This window comes from Mesocricetus auratus, unplaced genomic scaffold, assembly GCF_017639785.1.
Source record: "Mesocricetus auratus isolate SY011 unplaced genomic scaffold, BCM_Maur_2.0 Super-Scaffold_100676, whole genome shotgun sequence".
Lineage (NCBI taxonomy): Eukaryota > Metazoa > Chordata > Mammalia > Rodentia > Cricetidae > Mesocricetus > Mesocricetus auratus.
This window is the reverse complement of record NW_024429266.1, coordinates 15,304,764-15,324,036: the sequence shown is the minus strand read 5'-3', so window position 1 is coordinate 15,324,036 and position 19,273 is coordinate 15,304,764. Positions and strand designations below refer to the sequence as shown.

The 19,273-nt window shown below is 42.7% G+C and overlaps 1 protein-coding gene across 3 annotated transcripts in view; it reads left to right on the top strand.

Moving 5' to 3' along the window:
• Efcab2 (EF-hand calcium binding domain 2) overlaps positions 1-19,273 on the top strand; it is an 82,776-nt gene that overhangs the window by 52,879 nt on the left and 10,624 nt on the right. For all 3 annotated transcript variants that reach the window (XM_013119135.3, XM_040738376.1, XM_005078152.4), the window contains exon 3: positions 1,819-1,891. In XM_013119135.3, the coding sequence (XP_012974589.1) occupies positions 1,819-1,891 (73 nt within the window). The remainder of the gene's footprint in view (positions 1-1,818; positions 1,892-19,273) is intronic.

Sequence of the window (19,273 nt, the reverse complement as noted above, 5' to 3'; positions counted from 1 at the left end):
AGTGCCTCAGTTAGGGCACTCTTTCTAGATAACTCCCGTTTGTGTTGAGTTGACAAAACTAGGCAGTACACCTTGCCTGGTGTGGTGGCGACCATTTGTCATGAGGAAATGTGAGCAACGAAGGTCCCCACTGCTGGTCTGGCTTCTCTCTTTTGTTAACGCTCACCACAGCCTCTAAGCAAAGAATCTAGTAATTCTTAAAGTGTTTGTCGTCTTTTTCCTCACAAGTAAAATACACTGCAAATAAAATTCTTCTCACATCATCCAGAATGGTAAGGAAATTAAAGTACTGAGTGAATGAATGTATGTGAAATTCAATTAACATTCAAATATGACTTTAATTTTAATGGAAATGTATAAAAATCTACTACAAATCCCATTATTATTTGCAGAGACTATTGAATTGAATGTATACTTTTCTTGGATTATTTGTTGGATTGAATTTCATTGTTATGGGGAAGGAAGGAAAGAGAGTAATTAATACTTACTGAGTGGCTATATTATCCTCAGCTGAGCTTTCCATTATATTAGAATTTGACTCTCCTTGTGTCCCCAGATCCATTTATGTGTTTGGAGGAAGGTACTGGCTGTTTTGCCTTTAGGTATATTTAGGTAGGGATCTTGTCCAGTCTGGCCAGTTGTGGAGTTGTGATTTCACCCTCTGTAGATTGGTGCGAGAGACCATTCTTTATGTTCTTTGTCAGTAATGGGGCCGCTTTGGCAAAACTCCGGTGTAGATAACAGCATCATCATTCTACAGATGTTGGAACCTGAGGCCAGCTTTCAAACCAAGCAGCGACTGGAAAGATGGCTCAGCGGTTAAGAGTACTGGCTGTTCTTCCAAAGGACCTGGGTTCAATTCCCAGCACCCACATGGCAGCTTACAACTCCAAGATCTGACACCCTCACACAGACAAACATGCAGGCAAAATACCAATGCACATAAAATTAAAACAAACAAACAAACAAAAAGACAAAAAACCAAGCAGCATCCAGAGAGCTGGAGTCCAGTAGGCATGGACCGAAGCTAGTGTTTTGCAAAGTCTGGTCCCATCCTGCAGTTTCTTACAACTTATGCAGTTTGAGCAAATGTGAAGATTCCTGTCTGCATGGACCATATGAGGGTGGTCTCTGGGTCTCATGACCACTGAAAGGATGTTACTATTGCAGTTTAAGTGTGTTTACAGAAGCAGATGTTGTGGGTAGCCATTGGGACATTCTTACTTTAGCAAATATGGCCAACTATTTCTACAGACAGCTTTGTAAGCATTTGCTTTTTCAAGATAAGAGGATGGGATTCAACTGAAGCAGGCAGGAGTACAGCAAGCAGAGTGAACTAAAATTTAATCTAGCCTGTCTCTAGTTAGAACAGTAGCTAGCCCCCAGCAGGACCCATGAGGTTCCCACAGTGCAAGGTTAGATTAGCTAGGTGCATATTAGCACGCTAAATATTTAACATACGTACTCTTTCCTTCTCCATGAGAGTTAAGCAACAGTTGAAAGCAGCTATCAGGTGGCTGTCATTCCTTCTTCCTCCTGTCCTGATGTCTTCTCTAGAGTTTTGAGATCTTGAACTAGTCAGGGTTTGCATTATGCTGGCCAGTGAAAACATTGGTCTGTCTTGGTGCATTTGTGTGTCTTTTACTTTCCCTAGAGAGTTTCTCAGAGAGTTGTGAGCCAGTACTGTGTGAGCAAGGTGATTTGCTTTATTACCTGTGGTCTGAAATAATCTAGATAATTATTTGATAATTTACACCACACTTGCCCTTCCAAAATTTATATTCTAAAATTGTTTACAACTTTTTTTTTTGTTCGTAGAGAGATTGGGACAATTATCAGATCACTGGGATGCTGCCCTACTGAAGGAGAGCTACATGATTTCATTGCAGAGGTAGGTCGCTCAGCTGAGTCTAGAACTCCTTGTAATAATAATAAAAAATTTTACACAAAGCTAAAAATTCCCTAAACTACTGAGAGTGCTGTTTGAGAGTGTTAGGAGAGCTATGAATGTAAGTCAGCCAGTGGGACTGGAAAGCATTTTGATCAAGTCTTGAAGAACCGACTATGAAGAAATGACAACTGCTGATACATAGTTTTTAAATTAGTTGAAGATAGGCCATGTGGAGAAAGACTAACAACAGATATATTTAGTAATAATGTTGCTTCACAGAGAGAATGCAACTTTTATCTATTTAAGGAAATAAAACTAAATTTCAGAACACATAATAGTAATTAGACCAAAGTAGAGAACATTAACCAATCTAAAAAACCTAAAAATTACTTTTCATAATAATAACAAAGTTTAACCATTGTTAGTTAAAAGATCTTGATTGGCTTCCCTCTGTGGTTATGGAGTCCTTGAAAGGGTAAGCAGAGGAGGCTAGTGTTCTTGCTGTCCTCAGCCAGAAGGGAGACAGAACAATAGGAGAATCATTGACAAGTTAACATCAAGTTACTGTAGACTACTTATTTTTGCCAATGATTCAAACAGAAGGACTTTATTATCATGCCCATTGAAACTAGCTTTCCTGGGGAATTTCCATTTGGCAGTGTTTAACTTTATCATGGGTGACTCCATTTTGGTTTTAAGTCTGTTCTCTGGGACCTAGTGTAGGAGCTGAGTCCAAAACAAGAGTCATTTACAGTCATTGTTTGCAGTGAAAGCTAGCTGGGAGAAAGAAAACAGTGGTTGAGCAGTCCATGCCCAGGGAACTTCACACTCCATTCTGCTTACAGAAAGGTCTCTGATTGAATATGAAATGGGGAAAAGATGCCTGGGCCACGGAGTTGCTTTTCTTTGCCTGGGCGGTTTGGTTGGAGGATTGGCAAAGGATAAGAGAGATAAACAAAGATGTGGAATTTGGCTTATCTCCTTACTCTTTGTACTGATAGAGTCCTAGTCTATTGTCTTGTAGAAGGATTTTTCTTTGGGCCACCAGCTCACAAAAAATGACACAGAAACTTATTATTAATTATGAAAGCTCAGCCTGTAGCTTAGGCTTGTCCCACTAGCTCTTATAACAAATTAACCCATTTGTATCAATCTTCGGTTTGCCTGTGGCCTTTTACCTGTCTTCTATCTTGCACCTCCTGTGTCCTCTCTGTGTCCCACGTCGTCTCTCCTGTGCCTAGAGTCATCTCCTCTCCTCTCTCTCTGCCTGGAAGTCCCATCTGACATCTTCCTGCCTAGCTATTGGCCATTCAGCTCTTTATTAAACCAATCAGAAGGCGTCTTGATAAAGACACATCTTCACAGTGTACAAAAGATTATTCTACAACATTCTATGCTATATTATAAAGAAGAAATTCAAGATTTCAGGCTGATGTAGGAGAAACTTGAAGTAGTAAAATTGATGCTACAAAGGATTTACTAATAATTGTCATTAGGAACTATTAAGTGACACCAAGTAGAATTTAGCTAAAGGAGTGCTGCCTCCATTGTGACTGGGAGGAAAGTAGTGTACTCACCACACTTGTTAGAAACTATAGGGATGAAAAGTTTGTTCCACAATGGAAGTTTAGAGATACCAAGAAAGCTTCTGTCAATATTGATTTACCAAGATTGACCTCCACTTAGGCTCTATTCCCATAGCAAAAGGAGAAATCTGGCTGACAACCAGCCATTAGACTCATCCCGTATTAAAGAACATGCACCCTGCCATTAAGTCTCTGTGCTCTTTTTTTTTTTTTTTGGTTTTACGGGACAGGGTTTCTCTGTGTTGTTTTGGAGGCTGTCGGTCCAGCCCGGGCTCGAACTCACAGAGATCCGCCTGCCTCTGCCTCCCGAGTGCTGGGATTAAAGGCGTGCGCCACCACTGCCCAGCCAGTCTCTGTGCTCTTATCAGGAAAAGCACAATTCTGCCAGGTGAACAAGATGGACCTGGGCAGCATCTGTTAAAGAACAACATTGGTGTGCTTAAGAAATAGAAAGAAATAATTCTGGCAATATCCTTATTGTGTACATCTCTCAACTGTCCAAGTTGCCAGACTTGCAGACTCCTATCTTTTTAAATTGTTTAAAGTGGAACCGGAAATTGGAACCTGAGGGAGGTTTGAGGGTGACAGCACATATGAGATGCACACACCTATGGTGAGTATAAATTAGAAAGTCTATTGAAGACCAGCTCCTCTTTGAGCATTAGCTGGAGCTGCATGGGTACTATATTAAAGAGCCTTTTCATTTACTAATCTCTAAGTGTGTGAAGTGATTTATCACTAGGAAGGCATATCAGTTTTATAACAGGGCAAGCCAGTTAATTTCTGATTCTCCATAATAATGCCTACTTCAGAATTTGCCTCAAAGACATTAATGTATTACAAGCCAGTTTTAGATGGAGAAGCCCTGTAAAAGTCAATTAGTTCAAAGTCAGATGGGCGACGGCTGCGCAGATCTCAGCACCTTGGCAAGCTTAGTTGTTGTCACTTTGCTGTGGCCACAATCGCTGACGAAGACAACTTGAGAGAGCTAAGACTTGTTTTGGAGAAGGTTCTAGGGCAGTGGTTCTCAACCTTCCCAATACTGTGATTCTCTAATCCAGTTCTCATGATGTGGTGATCCCCAACCACAGAATTATTTTTGTTGCTACTCCATCACTAATTTTGCTACTGTTACGAATAATAGTGTAATTATTTTTGGAGATAGAGATTTTGCCAAAGGGGTCACAACCCACAGGTTGAGAGCCACTGATTTTGAGGCCTTCAGTTCATTGTGACTGGAAGACATGGTGGAGGCTCCCACTTGATGGTGTACCAGGGAAGCTGGAAGCAGGGGTGGGTGTAGTCTCCAAAGGCCCACCCCAGCTACCTAGCCTTTTGCTAGGCTTCACTCCCTGAAAGTTCCATGACTTTCCCCCAACAGTGCCACCAGTTAGGGAACAAGTGTTGAAAGCATGAGCCTGTGGGGGATATTGCAGACACGAATCACAGTAGATCTTTTTTCATTACTGTTTGGAAATATTTAGTAAGATATTCTAAGTTGTAAGAATACATTGTTTTTCTACTTTGGAATCTCAAAAGTTATTTTGAATGAAGATTAGGAAAAAGGCTTGTGTTTCCTGTGAACCCACCTTATCTCCCCCTCCCCAAAGTAACTGGTGCTGGGAGAGGCGAAGAGGCTCTATGAGGAAGGTAGGTATTGGGAGATGAATTTGTGGTGAAATAAGAATGAGTGTGTAGCAGGCATGGTCCCATATGCCCTTAATCCCAGCGCTTGGGTGACAGAGGCAGGCAGATCTCTGAGGTGGAGGCTAGCATGGTCTACAGAGTAAGTTCCAGGACAGCCAGGGCTACACAGAGAAACCCGTCTAGAAAAAACCAAAATGAAAACAAACAAAAGAGAATCAGTGTGTATTCAATAAACAGGAGTAAGAACTGAAGATCAGGGAGGGAGAATGGCTTAAGTGTGTTTGAATATATATTAGGAGTCTGAAAAAAATCCTTCCTAGGTCACCCGAACACCACAAACCCCATTTATTTATATATTATCTGTAGCTGCTTGCTTTCCTTTTCTTTTTTGGAGATAGTCTCATTATGTATCCCTGGATGGCCTGGAACTCACAGAAATCAGCTTGCCTCTGCCTCCTGAGTGCTGGCTGGCATTAAAGGCATGCACCGCCATGCTCAGTGACCCCAGTTAGACCATATTGTAAATATAAGTAATTTAAAAAATTTGAAAATTGGAGACTCATTTTTCCTGAAAATCATATATAGTAGTTATGGTTCAATTGGGTTACCAACCTATATAAGTTCTGTAAAAGTTTACTGGGTATGCCAACACGATTTATTCCAGCTAAATTTTAGCAATAGAGTTACAGCAGTTTTGACTACCCTTCTTGAGTTTTACCAGATAAATGAGAAGAAAACACACATATTTATACTTATCAAATACATTTAGGATATTGAAAATCCACAACAGTAAATACTTAAGGGTAAATATCATATTGCTAAATGTTCTATAATAACCAGAGAACAAACAGTTTAAATGTGCTTTTAAAATTATTTCAGGGCTGGCAGATGGCTGAGTAGCTACGGGACCTTGCTGCTATCTATGCCTGACAACCTGAGTTTCATTCCTGGAATCTACATGATAGAAGAAGCATACTGATTCCCACAGCTGTTCTCTGACCTCTACATATACACGAGCACGAGCATGAGCATGCTCACACACACACACACACACACACACACACACTCACACACACACGTTCTCTCTCTCCAAATATATATAAAATTATTCTGTAAACATTGTGAAACTTTTATCTGGAAATTGAATTTTAGGACAGAGACATCACTAACATAACTTTTTAAGTTCTCAGGTCTTTGCTTCCTGAAGATCTGAAATCTTTCAAAATAGAGCAGTTTTCAAATTCCTCAACATTGCTTCATCTATTTGATACTCCAAAAGTAGCAATTTGCTCCAGGAAATCCCTGTCTGTGTAGGATGTTACAAAGCCAGCAGCTGTGAGAAGGAAGGGTTCACGCAACTCTTCCTGCACGCAGGTTACCCGGCAGCCCTGCCTTCGATTGTCAGAGCTATCTAGTGCGTGGGCGCTGGGAGGAGAGAGAAAGACTATTTAAAGGTCTATGACTTACATAGAAGTAAAGAGAATTACATTACACAGGAAAGCTAAAAGATGTCTCAAAACCCCAAACAAACCAGTGTTGATTTAGGCTTCAGAACTAAGCTAGGATTGTGCCTTTTTATTGGGGGGCATCTTCAGCCACCTGCTCCTCCACACTTGCCTGTTGTGAATGGTGAGCAGTGTCCCTGCTCGCCTCTGTTTTGTTATTAATGTACTGTGCTCCTGAGAACATATCTCGGGATCTCCTGTGTATTAGTCAGGGTTCTCTAGAGAGTAACAGAATTAGTAGAATGAACCTCTCTCTCTCTCTGTTAGAATGACTTAAAGGTCTTACTAATCCAACAATGGCCGCCTATGAATGGAAGGTTCAAGAATCCAGTAGTTGTTAGTCCTTGAGTCTGGACTTGTCAGCAGCTCTTCAGTATACACCAGAATTGCAAAGAAGTGGGTTCTAACGCCAGTGAAGGAGTGGACTTGCTGCTGAGGTTGAGAGCAAGCAATAACAAGAGAGAGCTTTCTTCTTCCTTGTCCTGTATACAGGCTGCTAGTAGAACACGTGGTCCAGATTAAAGGTGACTCTCCCCACCCCAAAAGATCTGGATTAAACTGCCGTCTTCCTGCTGCAAAGATTGGATTAGAAGTGGATCTTCCCACTTCAAATGATTTAATTAAGAAAAATCCTTCACTCGTTAGTTCATTCTAGGTGCAATCAAGTTTATGTCTGAGAGCCACTAGCACACCTTGGTTCTCTGTTTAGCCTTAGTAGTCAGTGTTGCCGAGGCCTCATAGCTTCTGTGCTTAGACAACTTTACATGATTGCCATGAGCTAGAGGCTGGCAGATTACCCCACAGATGTTAACCAGCCCAGGTTTGTGTACCCAGTGACCTAGTGAACCCAGGTCTGACGAGGCGACCATCCTGACCCGAGTGCTGCTTAGGCTGTTTTCTCCAGTGTGTCCCCGATGCAGGGCGTCTTCCATGAATGCAATCCTGTGGTGGGTTTCTGGCTCATGAATACTATATCTGCTCCAGTCAGTCCATGCTAAGGAGAAAACTGGCCTCTCCATTTCACTTGCTGTTTAGTTATCACTTATTTATTCCAGGCCCCTAAGAGCCTCTCTGGCATAAGTGGTCCTTACCCCCTGGGTTTCTTGCCCGAGGGATGGGCCCAGTGCCATGCGAAGCACCTGAGCAGTTTTTTGCTTTCCTAGTCTTATATTTTAGTCCTCCGGTCGCCACAAGGCTTGCCTCCTAGTCTCGCCAGCTAGTTTCATTTCTTCCTTCACTATGCATTTTCTTTCCTCCCCTGATAGGCCCAGTGCTTCCCTAGCTAGGTTATGCTGGGATTTAACTCAGTTTACCAGCCTGCCTTATAGGAGAGAGATGCAGGGCAGTTCCTGAGGGGCGCCTGTGGCCCGAAGTGCCGTCTTTTGCAGCACAAGGCTGCCACCTCCTGTTAGAAAGGGGTGGATGCAAGCCTAGCGCCTCCAGGGGATTTGTCTAGCTAGTGCCCTGGGGTTTGATGTCTCCATGTTACGTGCAGCAAGCCAGGCCTTTGCCACCGGGACTCTGGCCTTAAGTATCTCTGGCCTTAGCATGTAAACACCCCTTGATGTCTTTAACTGTTGCATTTTCTATTTCAGGGATGTCACACTAGAGTGTATGTCCCTCCCCACAGTCTGTTACTTGGAGTCTGATCTAAGGATGGTATATATGTTCCTTTTTTATTGTTGTAATAAATACCTGCAAAAAACAACGTAAGGAGGGACAGAGACGTGTCCTTTGGCACACAGTTTGAGTCTGTCCTGGTAGGGACAGATGATGGCAGGAACAGGAGACAGTTGGTCACACTGCACCTGCTGTTAGGAGACATTGATGAACGCTGGCGCTCACTCCCCTTCTCCATTTGATTCAGCCCTGGACCCTGACCTGTGGAGTGATGCTGCCCACATTAGGGCGGTCTTCCTTCTTCAGTTGACCCTTTCTGCAAACACTCTGACAGATACACCTGCAGGTGCATTTCCAAGATGACTCTTGATATTTGGTGATGCGTCGTTATTGCCTGAGCTGTCTCCTCATTCTTCCAGGTGATCTTAGCAAGTCAAATCCACAATGAAGATTGAACATCAGTGAGGTTTAAAAATTTAAATATCATAAAAAGTAAAGAAAAATTTGCATCAAATTTGTATATATTTATTTCCCTCTCTTTCACGGAATTGTCCCACTCCTGTTTAATTGGTGTGTGACTGAGTCTGCCTTTCACTGCAGGAGACGGACACTTCTCTTTGTCATGTGGCCTTGACATCTAGCCACAGCTAACCGAAGCTCTCGTTTCTCGTTTTCCCTCAGGCATCATACAGCTCTGCACTACGGCTTTGCTCTTCTCTTGATGTTACTCTGCTTGCATTGGATGGGTTCCTGCAAGGGCGAGCCTCTTCTCTTACATGTTCTCAGTTACCGTTCATGAACTCTTTATCACTAGACTTCCACAGCACGCCATCCCATTTTGGCCTACAAAGCCATGAGCCAGCCTGACTCAGAAGTCTGTCTCACTGCCCGTGTTCTTTGTATCACGTGTGATGACACATGTGGTTCTGTGGACACTCTAAGAAGCCAACACTGAGCAGTAGATGTGGAAGAGACTTCGTGGGCACTGTCAGAGCGGGAGGAGGTAGGGGAGTGTCAGAATACAGTGCAGGTTTGACACGTGGGTGGAAGAGATGGAAGAAGGAAGACCTTAGCCACCTGGCTGATGACACACCCTCAGCCCTAACTTGCTCCTTGGAAGAGTCTCCCCTTGCTGGCATGGTACTTATTTTGATGGCTGTGCTACCCCCTTAGTGACTGGAGAAGCCATGGAGGATGTGGATCAGGCTCAGACATGATGGCTGGGAATATCATCTGCTTATATTAATTAGAAACAGAGGTTGAAGAGAGGAACATTTCCATAGCAGCCAGTTGTGGTGGTTTGAAGGAGAATGCCCCCCCCCACGCTCATTTATTTGACTTTCTGGTTCCCAGTTGGTGGACTATTTAGGAAGGATTAGGAGGTGTGGTCTTGGAGGAGGAGGTGTGTTATGGAGTGTGGAGGTGAGCTTTGAAGCTTAAAAGCTAGGTCCAGTTTCTCTCTGCCTGCAACTTGGGGATCAGATGTGAGCTCTCAGCTAGTGCTCCACCTGCATGCCTGCCTGCTTGCCAATGTGCTCCTACCATGATGATCATGGATGCTCTGACACTGTAGGCAGTCCCCAATTAAATGCTTCCCTCTGAAGGTCGCCTTGGTCAAGGTGTCTCCTCACAGCAGTGGAGCCGTAGCTACGGCAGCATTACAGTGCTGTGATGAGAGCTGGGTGTTGAGTGTATAGAACAACGTGATCAGGGTTAGCCATGCTTAGTGTTTATTTCTAAGTTCAGATGACCTTACTCTGCATTTCAGGACTAGGTTGAAGTACAACTGCTTAGGAATCCACTGAAGGTTGCGTTAGAACCAAGGAAGAATGAGGAGAGCTTGCCAGCTTGTGTTAGAGATGGGTGAGTGATGAGCTAGGCCATGCTTGTTCTAGTCTCTGGTTCTTGGCCACCCAAGAATGTTGGGGATGAGTTCCATCTCACGGAGTGGGCCTTCAATCCAGTCAGATATTGGTGGGTTACCCCCACAAGCTTTGTGCCACGATGGCACTAGCAGAGCTAGTCAATTTTAAACCTTAGGTAATTTTGGAGTCCCCAGTACCAAAGTCTGCGAGAATTTTCTTTTGCAGTTTTGATTCCCTAGGGTGTTCCTCTAGTCTTCTGCCTGTGAGATAAAAGCACCTAGCTGCCAGTTAAATATAAAACAATTCCACTAGGGCCAGGAGGGGCAGTTACCCCTAGGTGGGAGGGAGCCAAGGAGGATGAACAGTTAGTGCAGTTGCAGCTCTGAGCCTGCCCTGAGAAGGGCATGCGGGGAAACTAATGCTCTATGACTTCAAATTTTAGAAATCGGAACTGGAAGGTTCCTTGCTCACTGATTCAGTTTCCACTTGATTTAAAGAATCAAGTTATTCAACAGAAGGGTAGTTCATTCTGTTTTTAAATTCTTTCAGTAATGTAAAAAGAACTTACAGCATAGAGTGTCCTAATTCTTGTCAAACAGCTGGTAGATCTTTAGAATAAATAAAAATGTTTGTGTGTGCTTACACGCATGTGCATGTGTGGCATGGCTCCTGTGTGGAGATCAGAGGACACCTTGCTGGAGTTGGGTCTCTTGTTCAGTTCCCAGGGATGGACTCAGCTTGAGGCTTGGTGAGAAGCACCCTAGCCATGGAGCCGTTTTTCTCCTCAGAGTTAGTAATTTCTTAAAGGCAGTGGCTTAAATTTTTTCTGTTTATGGGGTAGGGATGTAGCTTAGTGGTTGAGCACTTATATGCAGGGCTTGACATTTGATAAAAAAATAAGTAAACATTTAAAATCAATTACAAAGGGAACACTTCTGGTAAATACTGATCAATTGTTGTTATTATTTTATTCAATCCAAGGTTAGATGTTTTCTATATTTATGTTATTTTGAAGAATGGTTTATATAAAAATGTATGTGTCAGATGATATTTAGCATCTATCTTGAATTATCTCATTTTTTGCTAAAAAAGTTTTAAAAATCCATGTGTATTTCTTGTTTGCTGATCGGAAGCAGTGCTTTATAACCCTTTTTAGCTACTGATATTATCCTGTGTTTTTGTGAAGCATGAAATAGTTCATCTTACTGGTTCGTTGTTATGCCGCTAGGTAGAGATGAATTTCCACTTTGTGTTTTGTTGTTCTAGTTGAGTGGGTTTGGCATTAAAATACACAGTGCTGCAATGAGAAGATATGGCCCTGGGTTTCACATGCAGATGTGAGGAAAGAAGTGTAGACTGTTCCCATCAGGACACCTGACAGAATGAGGCTCTGATAGGCACTTAACCTCCCAAGGCCAGTGCAAATAGGTCAGATGCAAATAGGTCAAGAAAACGGACTCGACACTAAAGTAGAACGAAAATGATGCTTTCTGCAGGCATTGAGATGTAAGCATTGGCATTGTAGAAAACACTATAGTGTTTCTATATTTGTGGAGTCAGCGCCATGTTACAGGGCCCTAGAGCATCTGAGGACACCATGACAGTCTTAGAGAGGGGACCTTTGGTGGCAGGAAGTCAACTTCCTCCACACTTGGAGGATGAGAAGCATATTGGAGAGTACACTATTCAGATAAATGGTACTTGTGAGTGGACTTTGCTGTAAACGCTGCTTGGGTTACTTTGCAGCATGTAGAGCCTCCACATAGATGAAACCAACTCGGTTATCACTTGCTTCACTCACATTTACAGTAATGGGGGAGCTGTCCCCTCCTCCCCTAGACAGGGTTTCTCTGTGGCTTTGGAGGCTGTCCTGGAACTCGCTCTTGTAGACCAGGCAGGTCTCAAACTCACAGAGATCCTCCTGCCTCTGTCTCCCGAGTGCTGGGATTAAAGGTGTGCGCCACCACCGCCCGGCCTGGGAGCTGGGTTTTTAAATGACTTTTGTTGTTTTGCTTTGGACTCAGGGCCTCATATATTCCAGATCTGCCTCAAACTTTATGTAGCTGAGGATGACCTTGTCTGATGCTCTCACACCTATACCTCCCAGTGTGGGATTACAGCCATGAGCCGCCAAGTCTGCTCTCTGCTGTGGGGATCTAACCCATTCACTGCAGGCAAACACTGACAACTGAGCTCTATCTGCCACTCCAGGGCTTGGTCTTTTGAAGAGTAGATATGTGTTAGCATCTTCATGCAGTCCAAAGACACTTATGAGGAATAATGTGTATGCATGTGGTGGTGATGGGGTCAGGACATACATCCTGTCCTCTGGGGGTAAGTGACAAGGTATTCAATATACCTAGCATCTTTTTGTTTTTCAAGATAGAGTTTCTATGTGTAACAGTCCTGGCTGTTCTGCAATTCACTTTGTAGAGCAGGCTGGCCTGGATCTCACAGAGATCTGCTTGCCTCTGCCCCCCTAGTGCTGGAATTAAAGCTGGAATTACCGCAGCCGCCGCCACCACCACCACATACCTAGTATCTTTTTTTTTTTTTTAAAGATTTATTTATTATACATACAATATTCTGCCTGCATGTATTTTTGAGAAGAGGGCACCAGATCTTATCACAGATGGCTGTGAGCAGCCATGTGGTTGCTGGGAATTGAACTCAGGACCTTTGGAAGAACAGTCAGTGCTCTTAACCTCTGAGCCATCTCTCCAGCCCTATAGCTAGTATCTTAAAGCCTTGTATTATTAGTTGCTACATTTCACATGGCATTTTATAGAGAGGATGCAGGGTGCCAAGTATATAGCTAGGTAGTAGAGTGCTTGCCTAGCACTTGGGAGGCCCTAGTTCAATACCCAGCACCATACACCCAAACCAAAACAACAACCAACAGATAAGAGGCAAGGCCAAACTTCTGAAGAAACAGGTCCACAGGGTTAGTGAGTGTGCCTATGCCTGAAGTTTCTACATAGTCTTTTAAGGAAGAGTAGTAGCATTGCACTACATAGAAGAAGACGGTTTGCATTGTGGGTAATGTCATTACTATCAGCTCTTGCAGTTCACAAAATCATCATATCCTGCCTCATAAAACTGTCGCACAACTCCTTCAAGTAGACATTATTGTTCTCCTGTTTGTAAATGACACAGAAGCTAGAGGGATTTGTTTTATTTTGCGGTGCTAGGGCCTGGACCCCATAGCCAACATGCTAGGTAAGCACTCTACCACTGGACTACATACCTTGATTAGACGGAAGATTTTTGTTTTATATTTTTTTCAGACAGAGTTTTCTCTGTGTATCCCTTGCTGTCCTGGAACTCACTTTGTAGACAGGGCTGGCCTTGAACTAAGAGCTCCCCCTGTCTCCCAAGTGTTGGGGTTAAAGGTGTGTGCCACCACACCCTGCTTTGAAGATGGATTTTTAATAAGTTCATCCTTGGTCAAACATTGGTAAATATATTGTTTATTTATTTATTATTTGGTGCTAAAAGTTGAGGCCAAAGCCCATGCTAGACAAGCACTCTATGTACATCTATAGCATTAATACGATTTAATGAGCAAGGCAGTGTCCAGTTTTTAAAAAGACCCCAGTCAGCACAGGAAGAAGCCAGTGGATATTTCAATATGAGGCTCTTGAATTGACTTCACTCGGTCTTGGTAACAGCTGAGCTTTTTCCTGGAAAGTATAATACACTTCCAGTGTCCTGTGGCTTTTTTAAAAAAAGAAGTTGCATTTTCTTTTTTATTAAGTTAAGTTAATTAAAAAATTATGTGTGTGTCTGTTTTGTATATACATACATACATACATACATATATATATGCAGTGCGCTTAGAGGTCAGAAGAAGGCTAGAAGGCTTAAGTTACAGTTAGAAAAGGTTGTGAGCTGCCCTGTGAGTGCTGGGAACTGAGCTGAGTCCTCTGTAAGAGCATCAGTGCTGTGACCACTGAGTCACCTCTCCAGCCCCGTCCTGTGTTTTTCTATGTTAGCTCTGTAACTCTTCTGAATTGTGAATAAATTTTGCAAATTGCCAGCTGTTGCATATTGCCATTTCTGCTTGAGTAGTAACTCAACCCCTTTGGATAGAAATATGCCATAGGTATTTAACATACATAAATAAGTCTTACATGTGGCTGCTGGAGCTTCTGAGCCATTAGATGGAGTACGTTAAACTTCAGCAGTTAACTGTTCTGAGGACTGGTAGCAGAGCTCCGTTTCGAGCTTTATGTTCTCTGCCATTCTCCTCTGGTCCCTTCCCAAAGCTGGAGGTTGAAGCCAGGGCCTTGAGAACACTAGGTAAGTGCTCTACCAGTGAGTTCCACCCCCCTTTCCCCTCTTTATTAAAAATGTCCAGTGGCATGCTCCCAGTTCACATGTTTGTGTCCAAATTTCCCATTTTCCCCATGTGTTTGTCGTCCACATGTGTTGGGACACACGTGTGTACAGGTGCATGCATGTGGATGTCAGGGACTAACACTGGTGTCTTACTTGGTTGCTTTTCTTTTATATATCGAGGTCGGTCTCTTGCGTGGACACAGAACTTGCTGTTGGCTAGTCTAGCAGTTATGTGGGCTCTGGGGATCTGAACTCTGGTCTTCATGCTTACTGGGCCAGGGCTTTATCCATTGAGCCAACCCCCTCCCCAAATTTCCCCATTTGGAAGGCTCCTGTTCTTTTTGTGCATTCTTTAAAATATTTTATTAATTCCTTGAGAATTTCTTGCAGGGTATTCTGATCATATTTATCCCCTAAGGTCTCCTAGTACCACTCCCACATCCTACCCCGCCAACTTCATGACCTCTTTACTTTTTGGCAAGGTCTTATTCTGTGGTCCAGGCTGGCCTGGAACTTGCTGTGTAGACAAAGGTGGTCTTGAACTCATGTTAGTCCATCTGTATCAGCCTTCCAAGTGCTGGGATTGCACATATGAACCACCATTCCTGGCAGTTTTCCCTTTTTGGTGGGGACATCATGGCTTATTTATCTTTGTTTGCAAGACGACAATAGTGAGCACCAGTTAAATATATGCTGTGAAAAAGACATTTGCAGTATTTCTGAAAATGAAAACTTAAAGCAAATCACCTGTCCATAGAAACAACCCACAGTGGATTTAAGTGTTCTCCTTATACAAACAGAAATTAATGAGGTGATAGATATGTTAATTACCTTAGTTGTTGTAATAATTCACTATATGTGTATATCAAAGCATTTTGCTGTATCTTTAAATGTATACAATTTTAATTTGTTAATCTTACCTCAATAAAACATTTAAAGAATTTAAAACAATAGAAGTGCTGATGAGAATTTTATTATCTTTCTAACTTTCTGTTAAAACTATCCTAAGAGGAAACTAATTATTTGAACATAAAACCATTTATAATAGAATAGTGTTTGTCACCTATTAAACATTCCATGATGTCATATTTTAAATACCATTGCTTATTCATGTTTAGGAACATACTCTGGACGCTAGAGGGCAGTATTGGGTCATGGAAAGAATTTCAGAATTTGAAAATGGACTTCCAAAAACCATTTAAAATGGCATTAAAAAGTGTGTGTGTGTGTGTGTGTGTGTGTGTGTGCACACTTGTACATGTATATATATGATGTATGTGGCCAAACACTTGATGCCACATGGATATGTGAAGGTCAGAGGACACCATTGTGGATTCTGCTCTCTGCACCTTTCCCTTGGGTTCTGGGATTGAAGGAATGTCACCAGGCTTGTGCAGACATCTTGCCATCCATTTTCTTACTTTTAAGTCACCAGGCTCCTATTTATATTCATTATCCTGTCTCTTTTTTTAAACTGAAGAAAGTTTATGCTAGGCATGATGACAAACACTTGTAATTCTAACAGTGGGAATACTGGGGCAGGGAGGTTAAGAGTTTTAAGGCCAACCTAGGTAACAGCAAGACACTGTCTCAGAGAGAGAGAGAGAGAGAGAGAGAGAGAGAGAGAGAGAGAGAGAGAGAGAGAGAGAGGAGAGAGAGAGGGAGAGCGAGGAGAGAGAGAGACTTTTTTTGCTGTTCTGATGGATTGGAGCTCTTCTTAACACATGTTAATGTGGTTTGAATAAGAATGGCCCGCATAGGTTCATGTATGTGAATGCGAAGTCACTGGGGCGTAGAACTGTTTGAAAGGATTAGAAGGATTAGGAGATTTGGTCTTGTTGGAGGAATTGTGTCCCCCTCTCTCTGCCTGTGGCTCTCAACTACAGCTCTCTTTTCAGTTTATGACCTCTTTGCCTTTTTTTAAAAAAAGATTTTATTGTATTTATATTTTATGTATATGAATGGTCTGCATGTATACCTGCAGGCCAGAAGAGGGCACCAGATCTCATTATAGGTGGTGGTGAGCCACCATATGGTTGCTGGGGATTGAACTCAGGACCTCTGAAAGAGCAGTCAGTGTTCTTAATGTCTGAGTCATCTCTCCAGCCCAATTTCTTTGTCTTTAATTGTTGTTTTATATAAATACAACCTGATTAGTGCATATAATGCTACTTGTATGTATATTTTCAGGCTGACCATTTGGTATCAGATGGAATTCTTTCCTGGGGAAGACTGTTTCTCCTATTATTAACATTTCTTCATTGCCTGTATATATACATATATATGTATACATATGCATATATATATGTACTACATATAACTGAAAATAGATGTTTTCTTTTTATTCCTTTCTCATATATTACACCGCATCTCAGTTTCTCCTCCCTCTTCTCCTTCCAGTTCCAGCCCCTCCCCCACCTCTCTTCTCACCCAGATGCACTCATCCTCCTTTTTTTTTTTTTTTTTGGCTTTTCAAGACAGGGCTTCTCTGTGGCTTTGGAGGCTGTCCTGGAACTAGCTCTTGTAGACCAGGCTGGTCTCAAACTCACAGAGATCCGCCTGCCTCTGCCTCCCAAGTGCTGGGATTAAAGGTGTGCGCCACCAACGCCCGGCTCCACTCCTCCTCTTTTCGCTTCAGAAAAGAGCAGGCCTCCAGGCATGTCAACCAAACATGGCATATCAAGTAAGGCTGGGCACCTTATAACTAGGCTGGATGAGGCAACCAAGCAGGAGAAAAGGGGTCCAAAACATGCAAAAGAGTCAGGGACAGCTCCTGTTCTCACTGTTAGGAGTGCTACAAGAACACCAAACTACACAACCATAACATATATGCAGAGGACCTAGGTCAGATCATTACAGGCTCCCTGATTGTTGGTTCAGTCTCTGAGAGCCCTTATGAGCGCTGGTTAGTTGATTCTGTGGGCTGTGTTCCTATGATGCCTTTGATCCCTCCTTGTCCTGCAATCATTCCTCCTCTTCTGGGTTCCTTGAACTCTACCTAATGTTTGACTGTGGGTTTTGGCAACAGTTAGGAATCGTTTCATTGACTTTTTGTGCCCGTCATATTTTGTTCTTCCCTAGGTCTCTGGGCTATCCAGTCTCTGGTTCCTGGCCCTCCAGGCAGTGTCAGGCACTGTGTGGTGTGGGTCTCAAGTTGGATCAGTCATTGTTTGGCTGCTCCCACAAGTTCCGCACCATCTTTACCTCAGGACATCTTGTAGGCAGGACAAATAGTAGGTCAAAGGTTTTGTGGTTGGGTTGGTGTTCCAATCCCTACACTGGAAACCTTGCCTGGTTATAGAAGATGGCCAGTTCAGGCACCGTATCCTCCACTTCTAGAAGTGTTTTGCTCGAGTCACCCTTGTAGATTCCCAGGAGTTCCTATTGCAGTAGGTTTCTACTAAAAGGTCCCCTAATCCCAGTCATCTCTCTCAGTACCTCTTCCCCGACTTGATCCCTCCTGCTCTCATCGCCACCTGTCCCCAGGCCACCCACAAAATCTAGTCTGTCTCCCTTCTTGTGGAGATTCATACCTCTGTCCTGCCTTGGCCTCCTCAGCCTCTCTGGGTCTGTGGACTGTAGTGCGATTGTCCTTTACTTTCCAGTTCATATCCACGGATGAGTGAACACATAGAATCTTTGTCTTCTGGGTCTTGGTTACCTCACTCCGGATGATTTTTTTCATCAATTTGCCTGTGAATTTCATGATGTCATTTTAAAAAAACTGAATAATATTCCATTGTGTAAATGTACCACTTTTTCCTTATCCATTCTTCAGTTTAAAGACATTTTGATTGTTTCCAGGTTCTGGCTATGGATAAGACTGCTATGAACATAGTTGAGCAAGTGTCTGTGTGGTGGGATGGCTGGGTCTTGAGGTAGACTGATTCCCAATTTCCTGAGAAACTGCCGTATTGATTTCCAGAGTAGATGTATAATTCGCACTTCCACAGGCAATGGAAAAGTGTTTCCCTTGTTTCACATTCCTGACTACATGAATTGTCACTTGTGTCTTTGATCTTGGCCATTCTGACAGGCGTGAGATGGAATCTCAAAGCCGTTTTGATTTCCCTGATGGTTAAGAATGTTGAACATTTGTAAGTGTTTCTTAGCCATTTGAGATTCTTCTGTTGAGAATTCTGTTTAGATCTATACTCTATTTTTAATTGGACTGTTTGGTTTGTTGATATCTAGTTTCTCCAGTTCTTTATTTATTTTGAATATTATCCCTCTGTCACATTTGGAGTTGGTGAAAGTCTTTTCCCATTCTGCAGGTTGCCATTTTGTCCTATTATTGATGGTGTCCTTTGCCTTACAGAAACTTTTCAGGTTCATAAAGTCCTATTTATTGTCAATCTTAGTGTCTGCACTATTGATATTCTGTTCAGGAAGTTGTGTCCTGTGCCATGTGTTCAAGGCTATTCCCCACTTCCTCTTCTGTCAAGTTTAGTGTTGATGTCTTTGATCAAGTTGAACTTGAGTTTTGTTCTGGGTGATAGATGTGGATTGATTTGCATTTTTGTACATGACAACCTCCAGTTAGACTAGCACTATTTTTTGCTTTCTTTTTTCCATTGCATAATCTTGGCTTTTTTGGTGAAATCAGGTGTCCATAGGCATATAGATTTACATCTGGGTCCTCAATTTCATTTCACTAGTCAACTTGTCTGTTACGTAGTTTTTTTTGTTTGTTTGTTTTTTTCCGAGACAGGGTTTCTCTGTATTGTTTTGGAGGCTGTCCTGGAACTCACTCTGTAGACCAGGCTGACCTCAAACTCTAATCTGCCTGTCTCTGTGTCCCGTGTCCCCCTTCCCCCT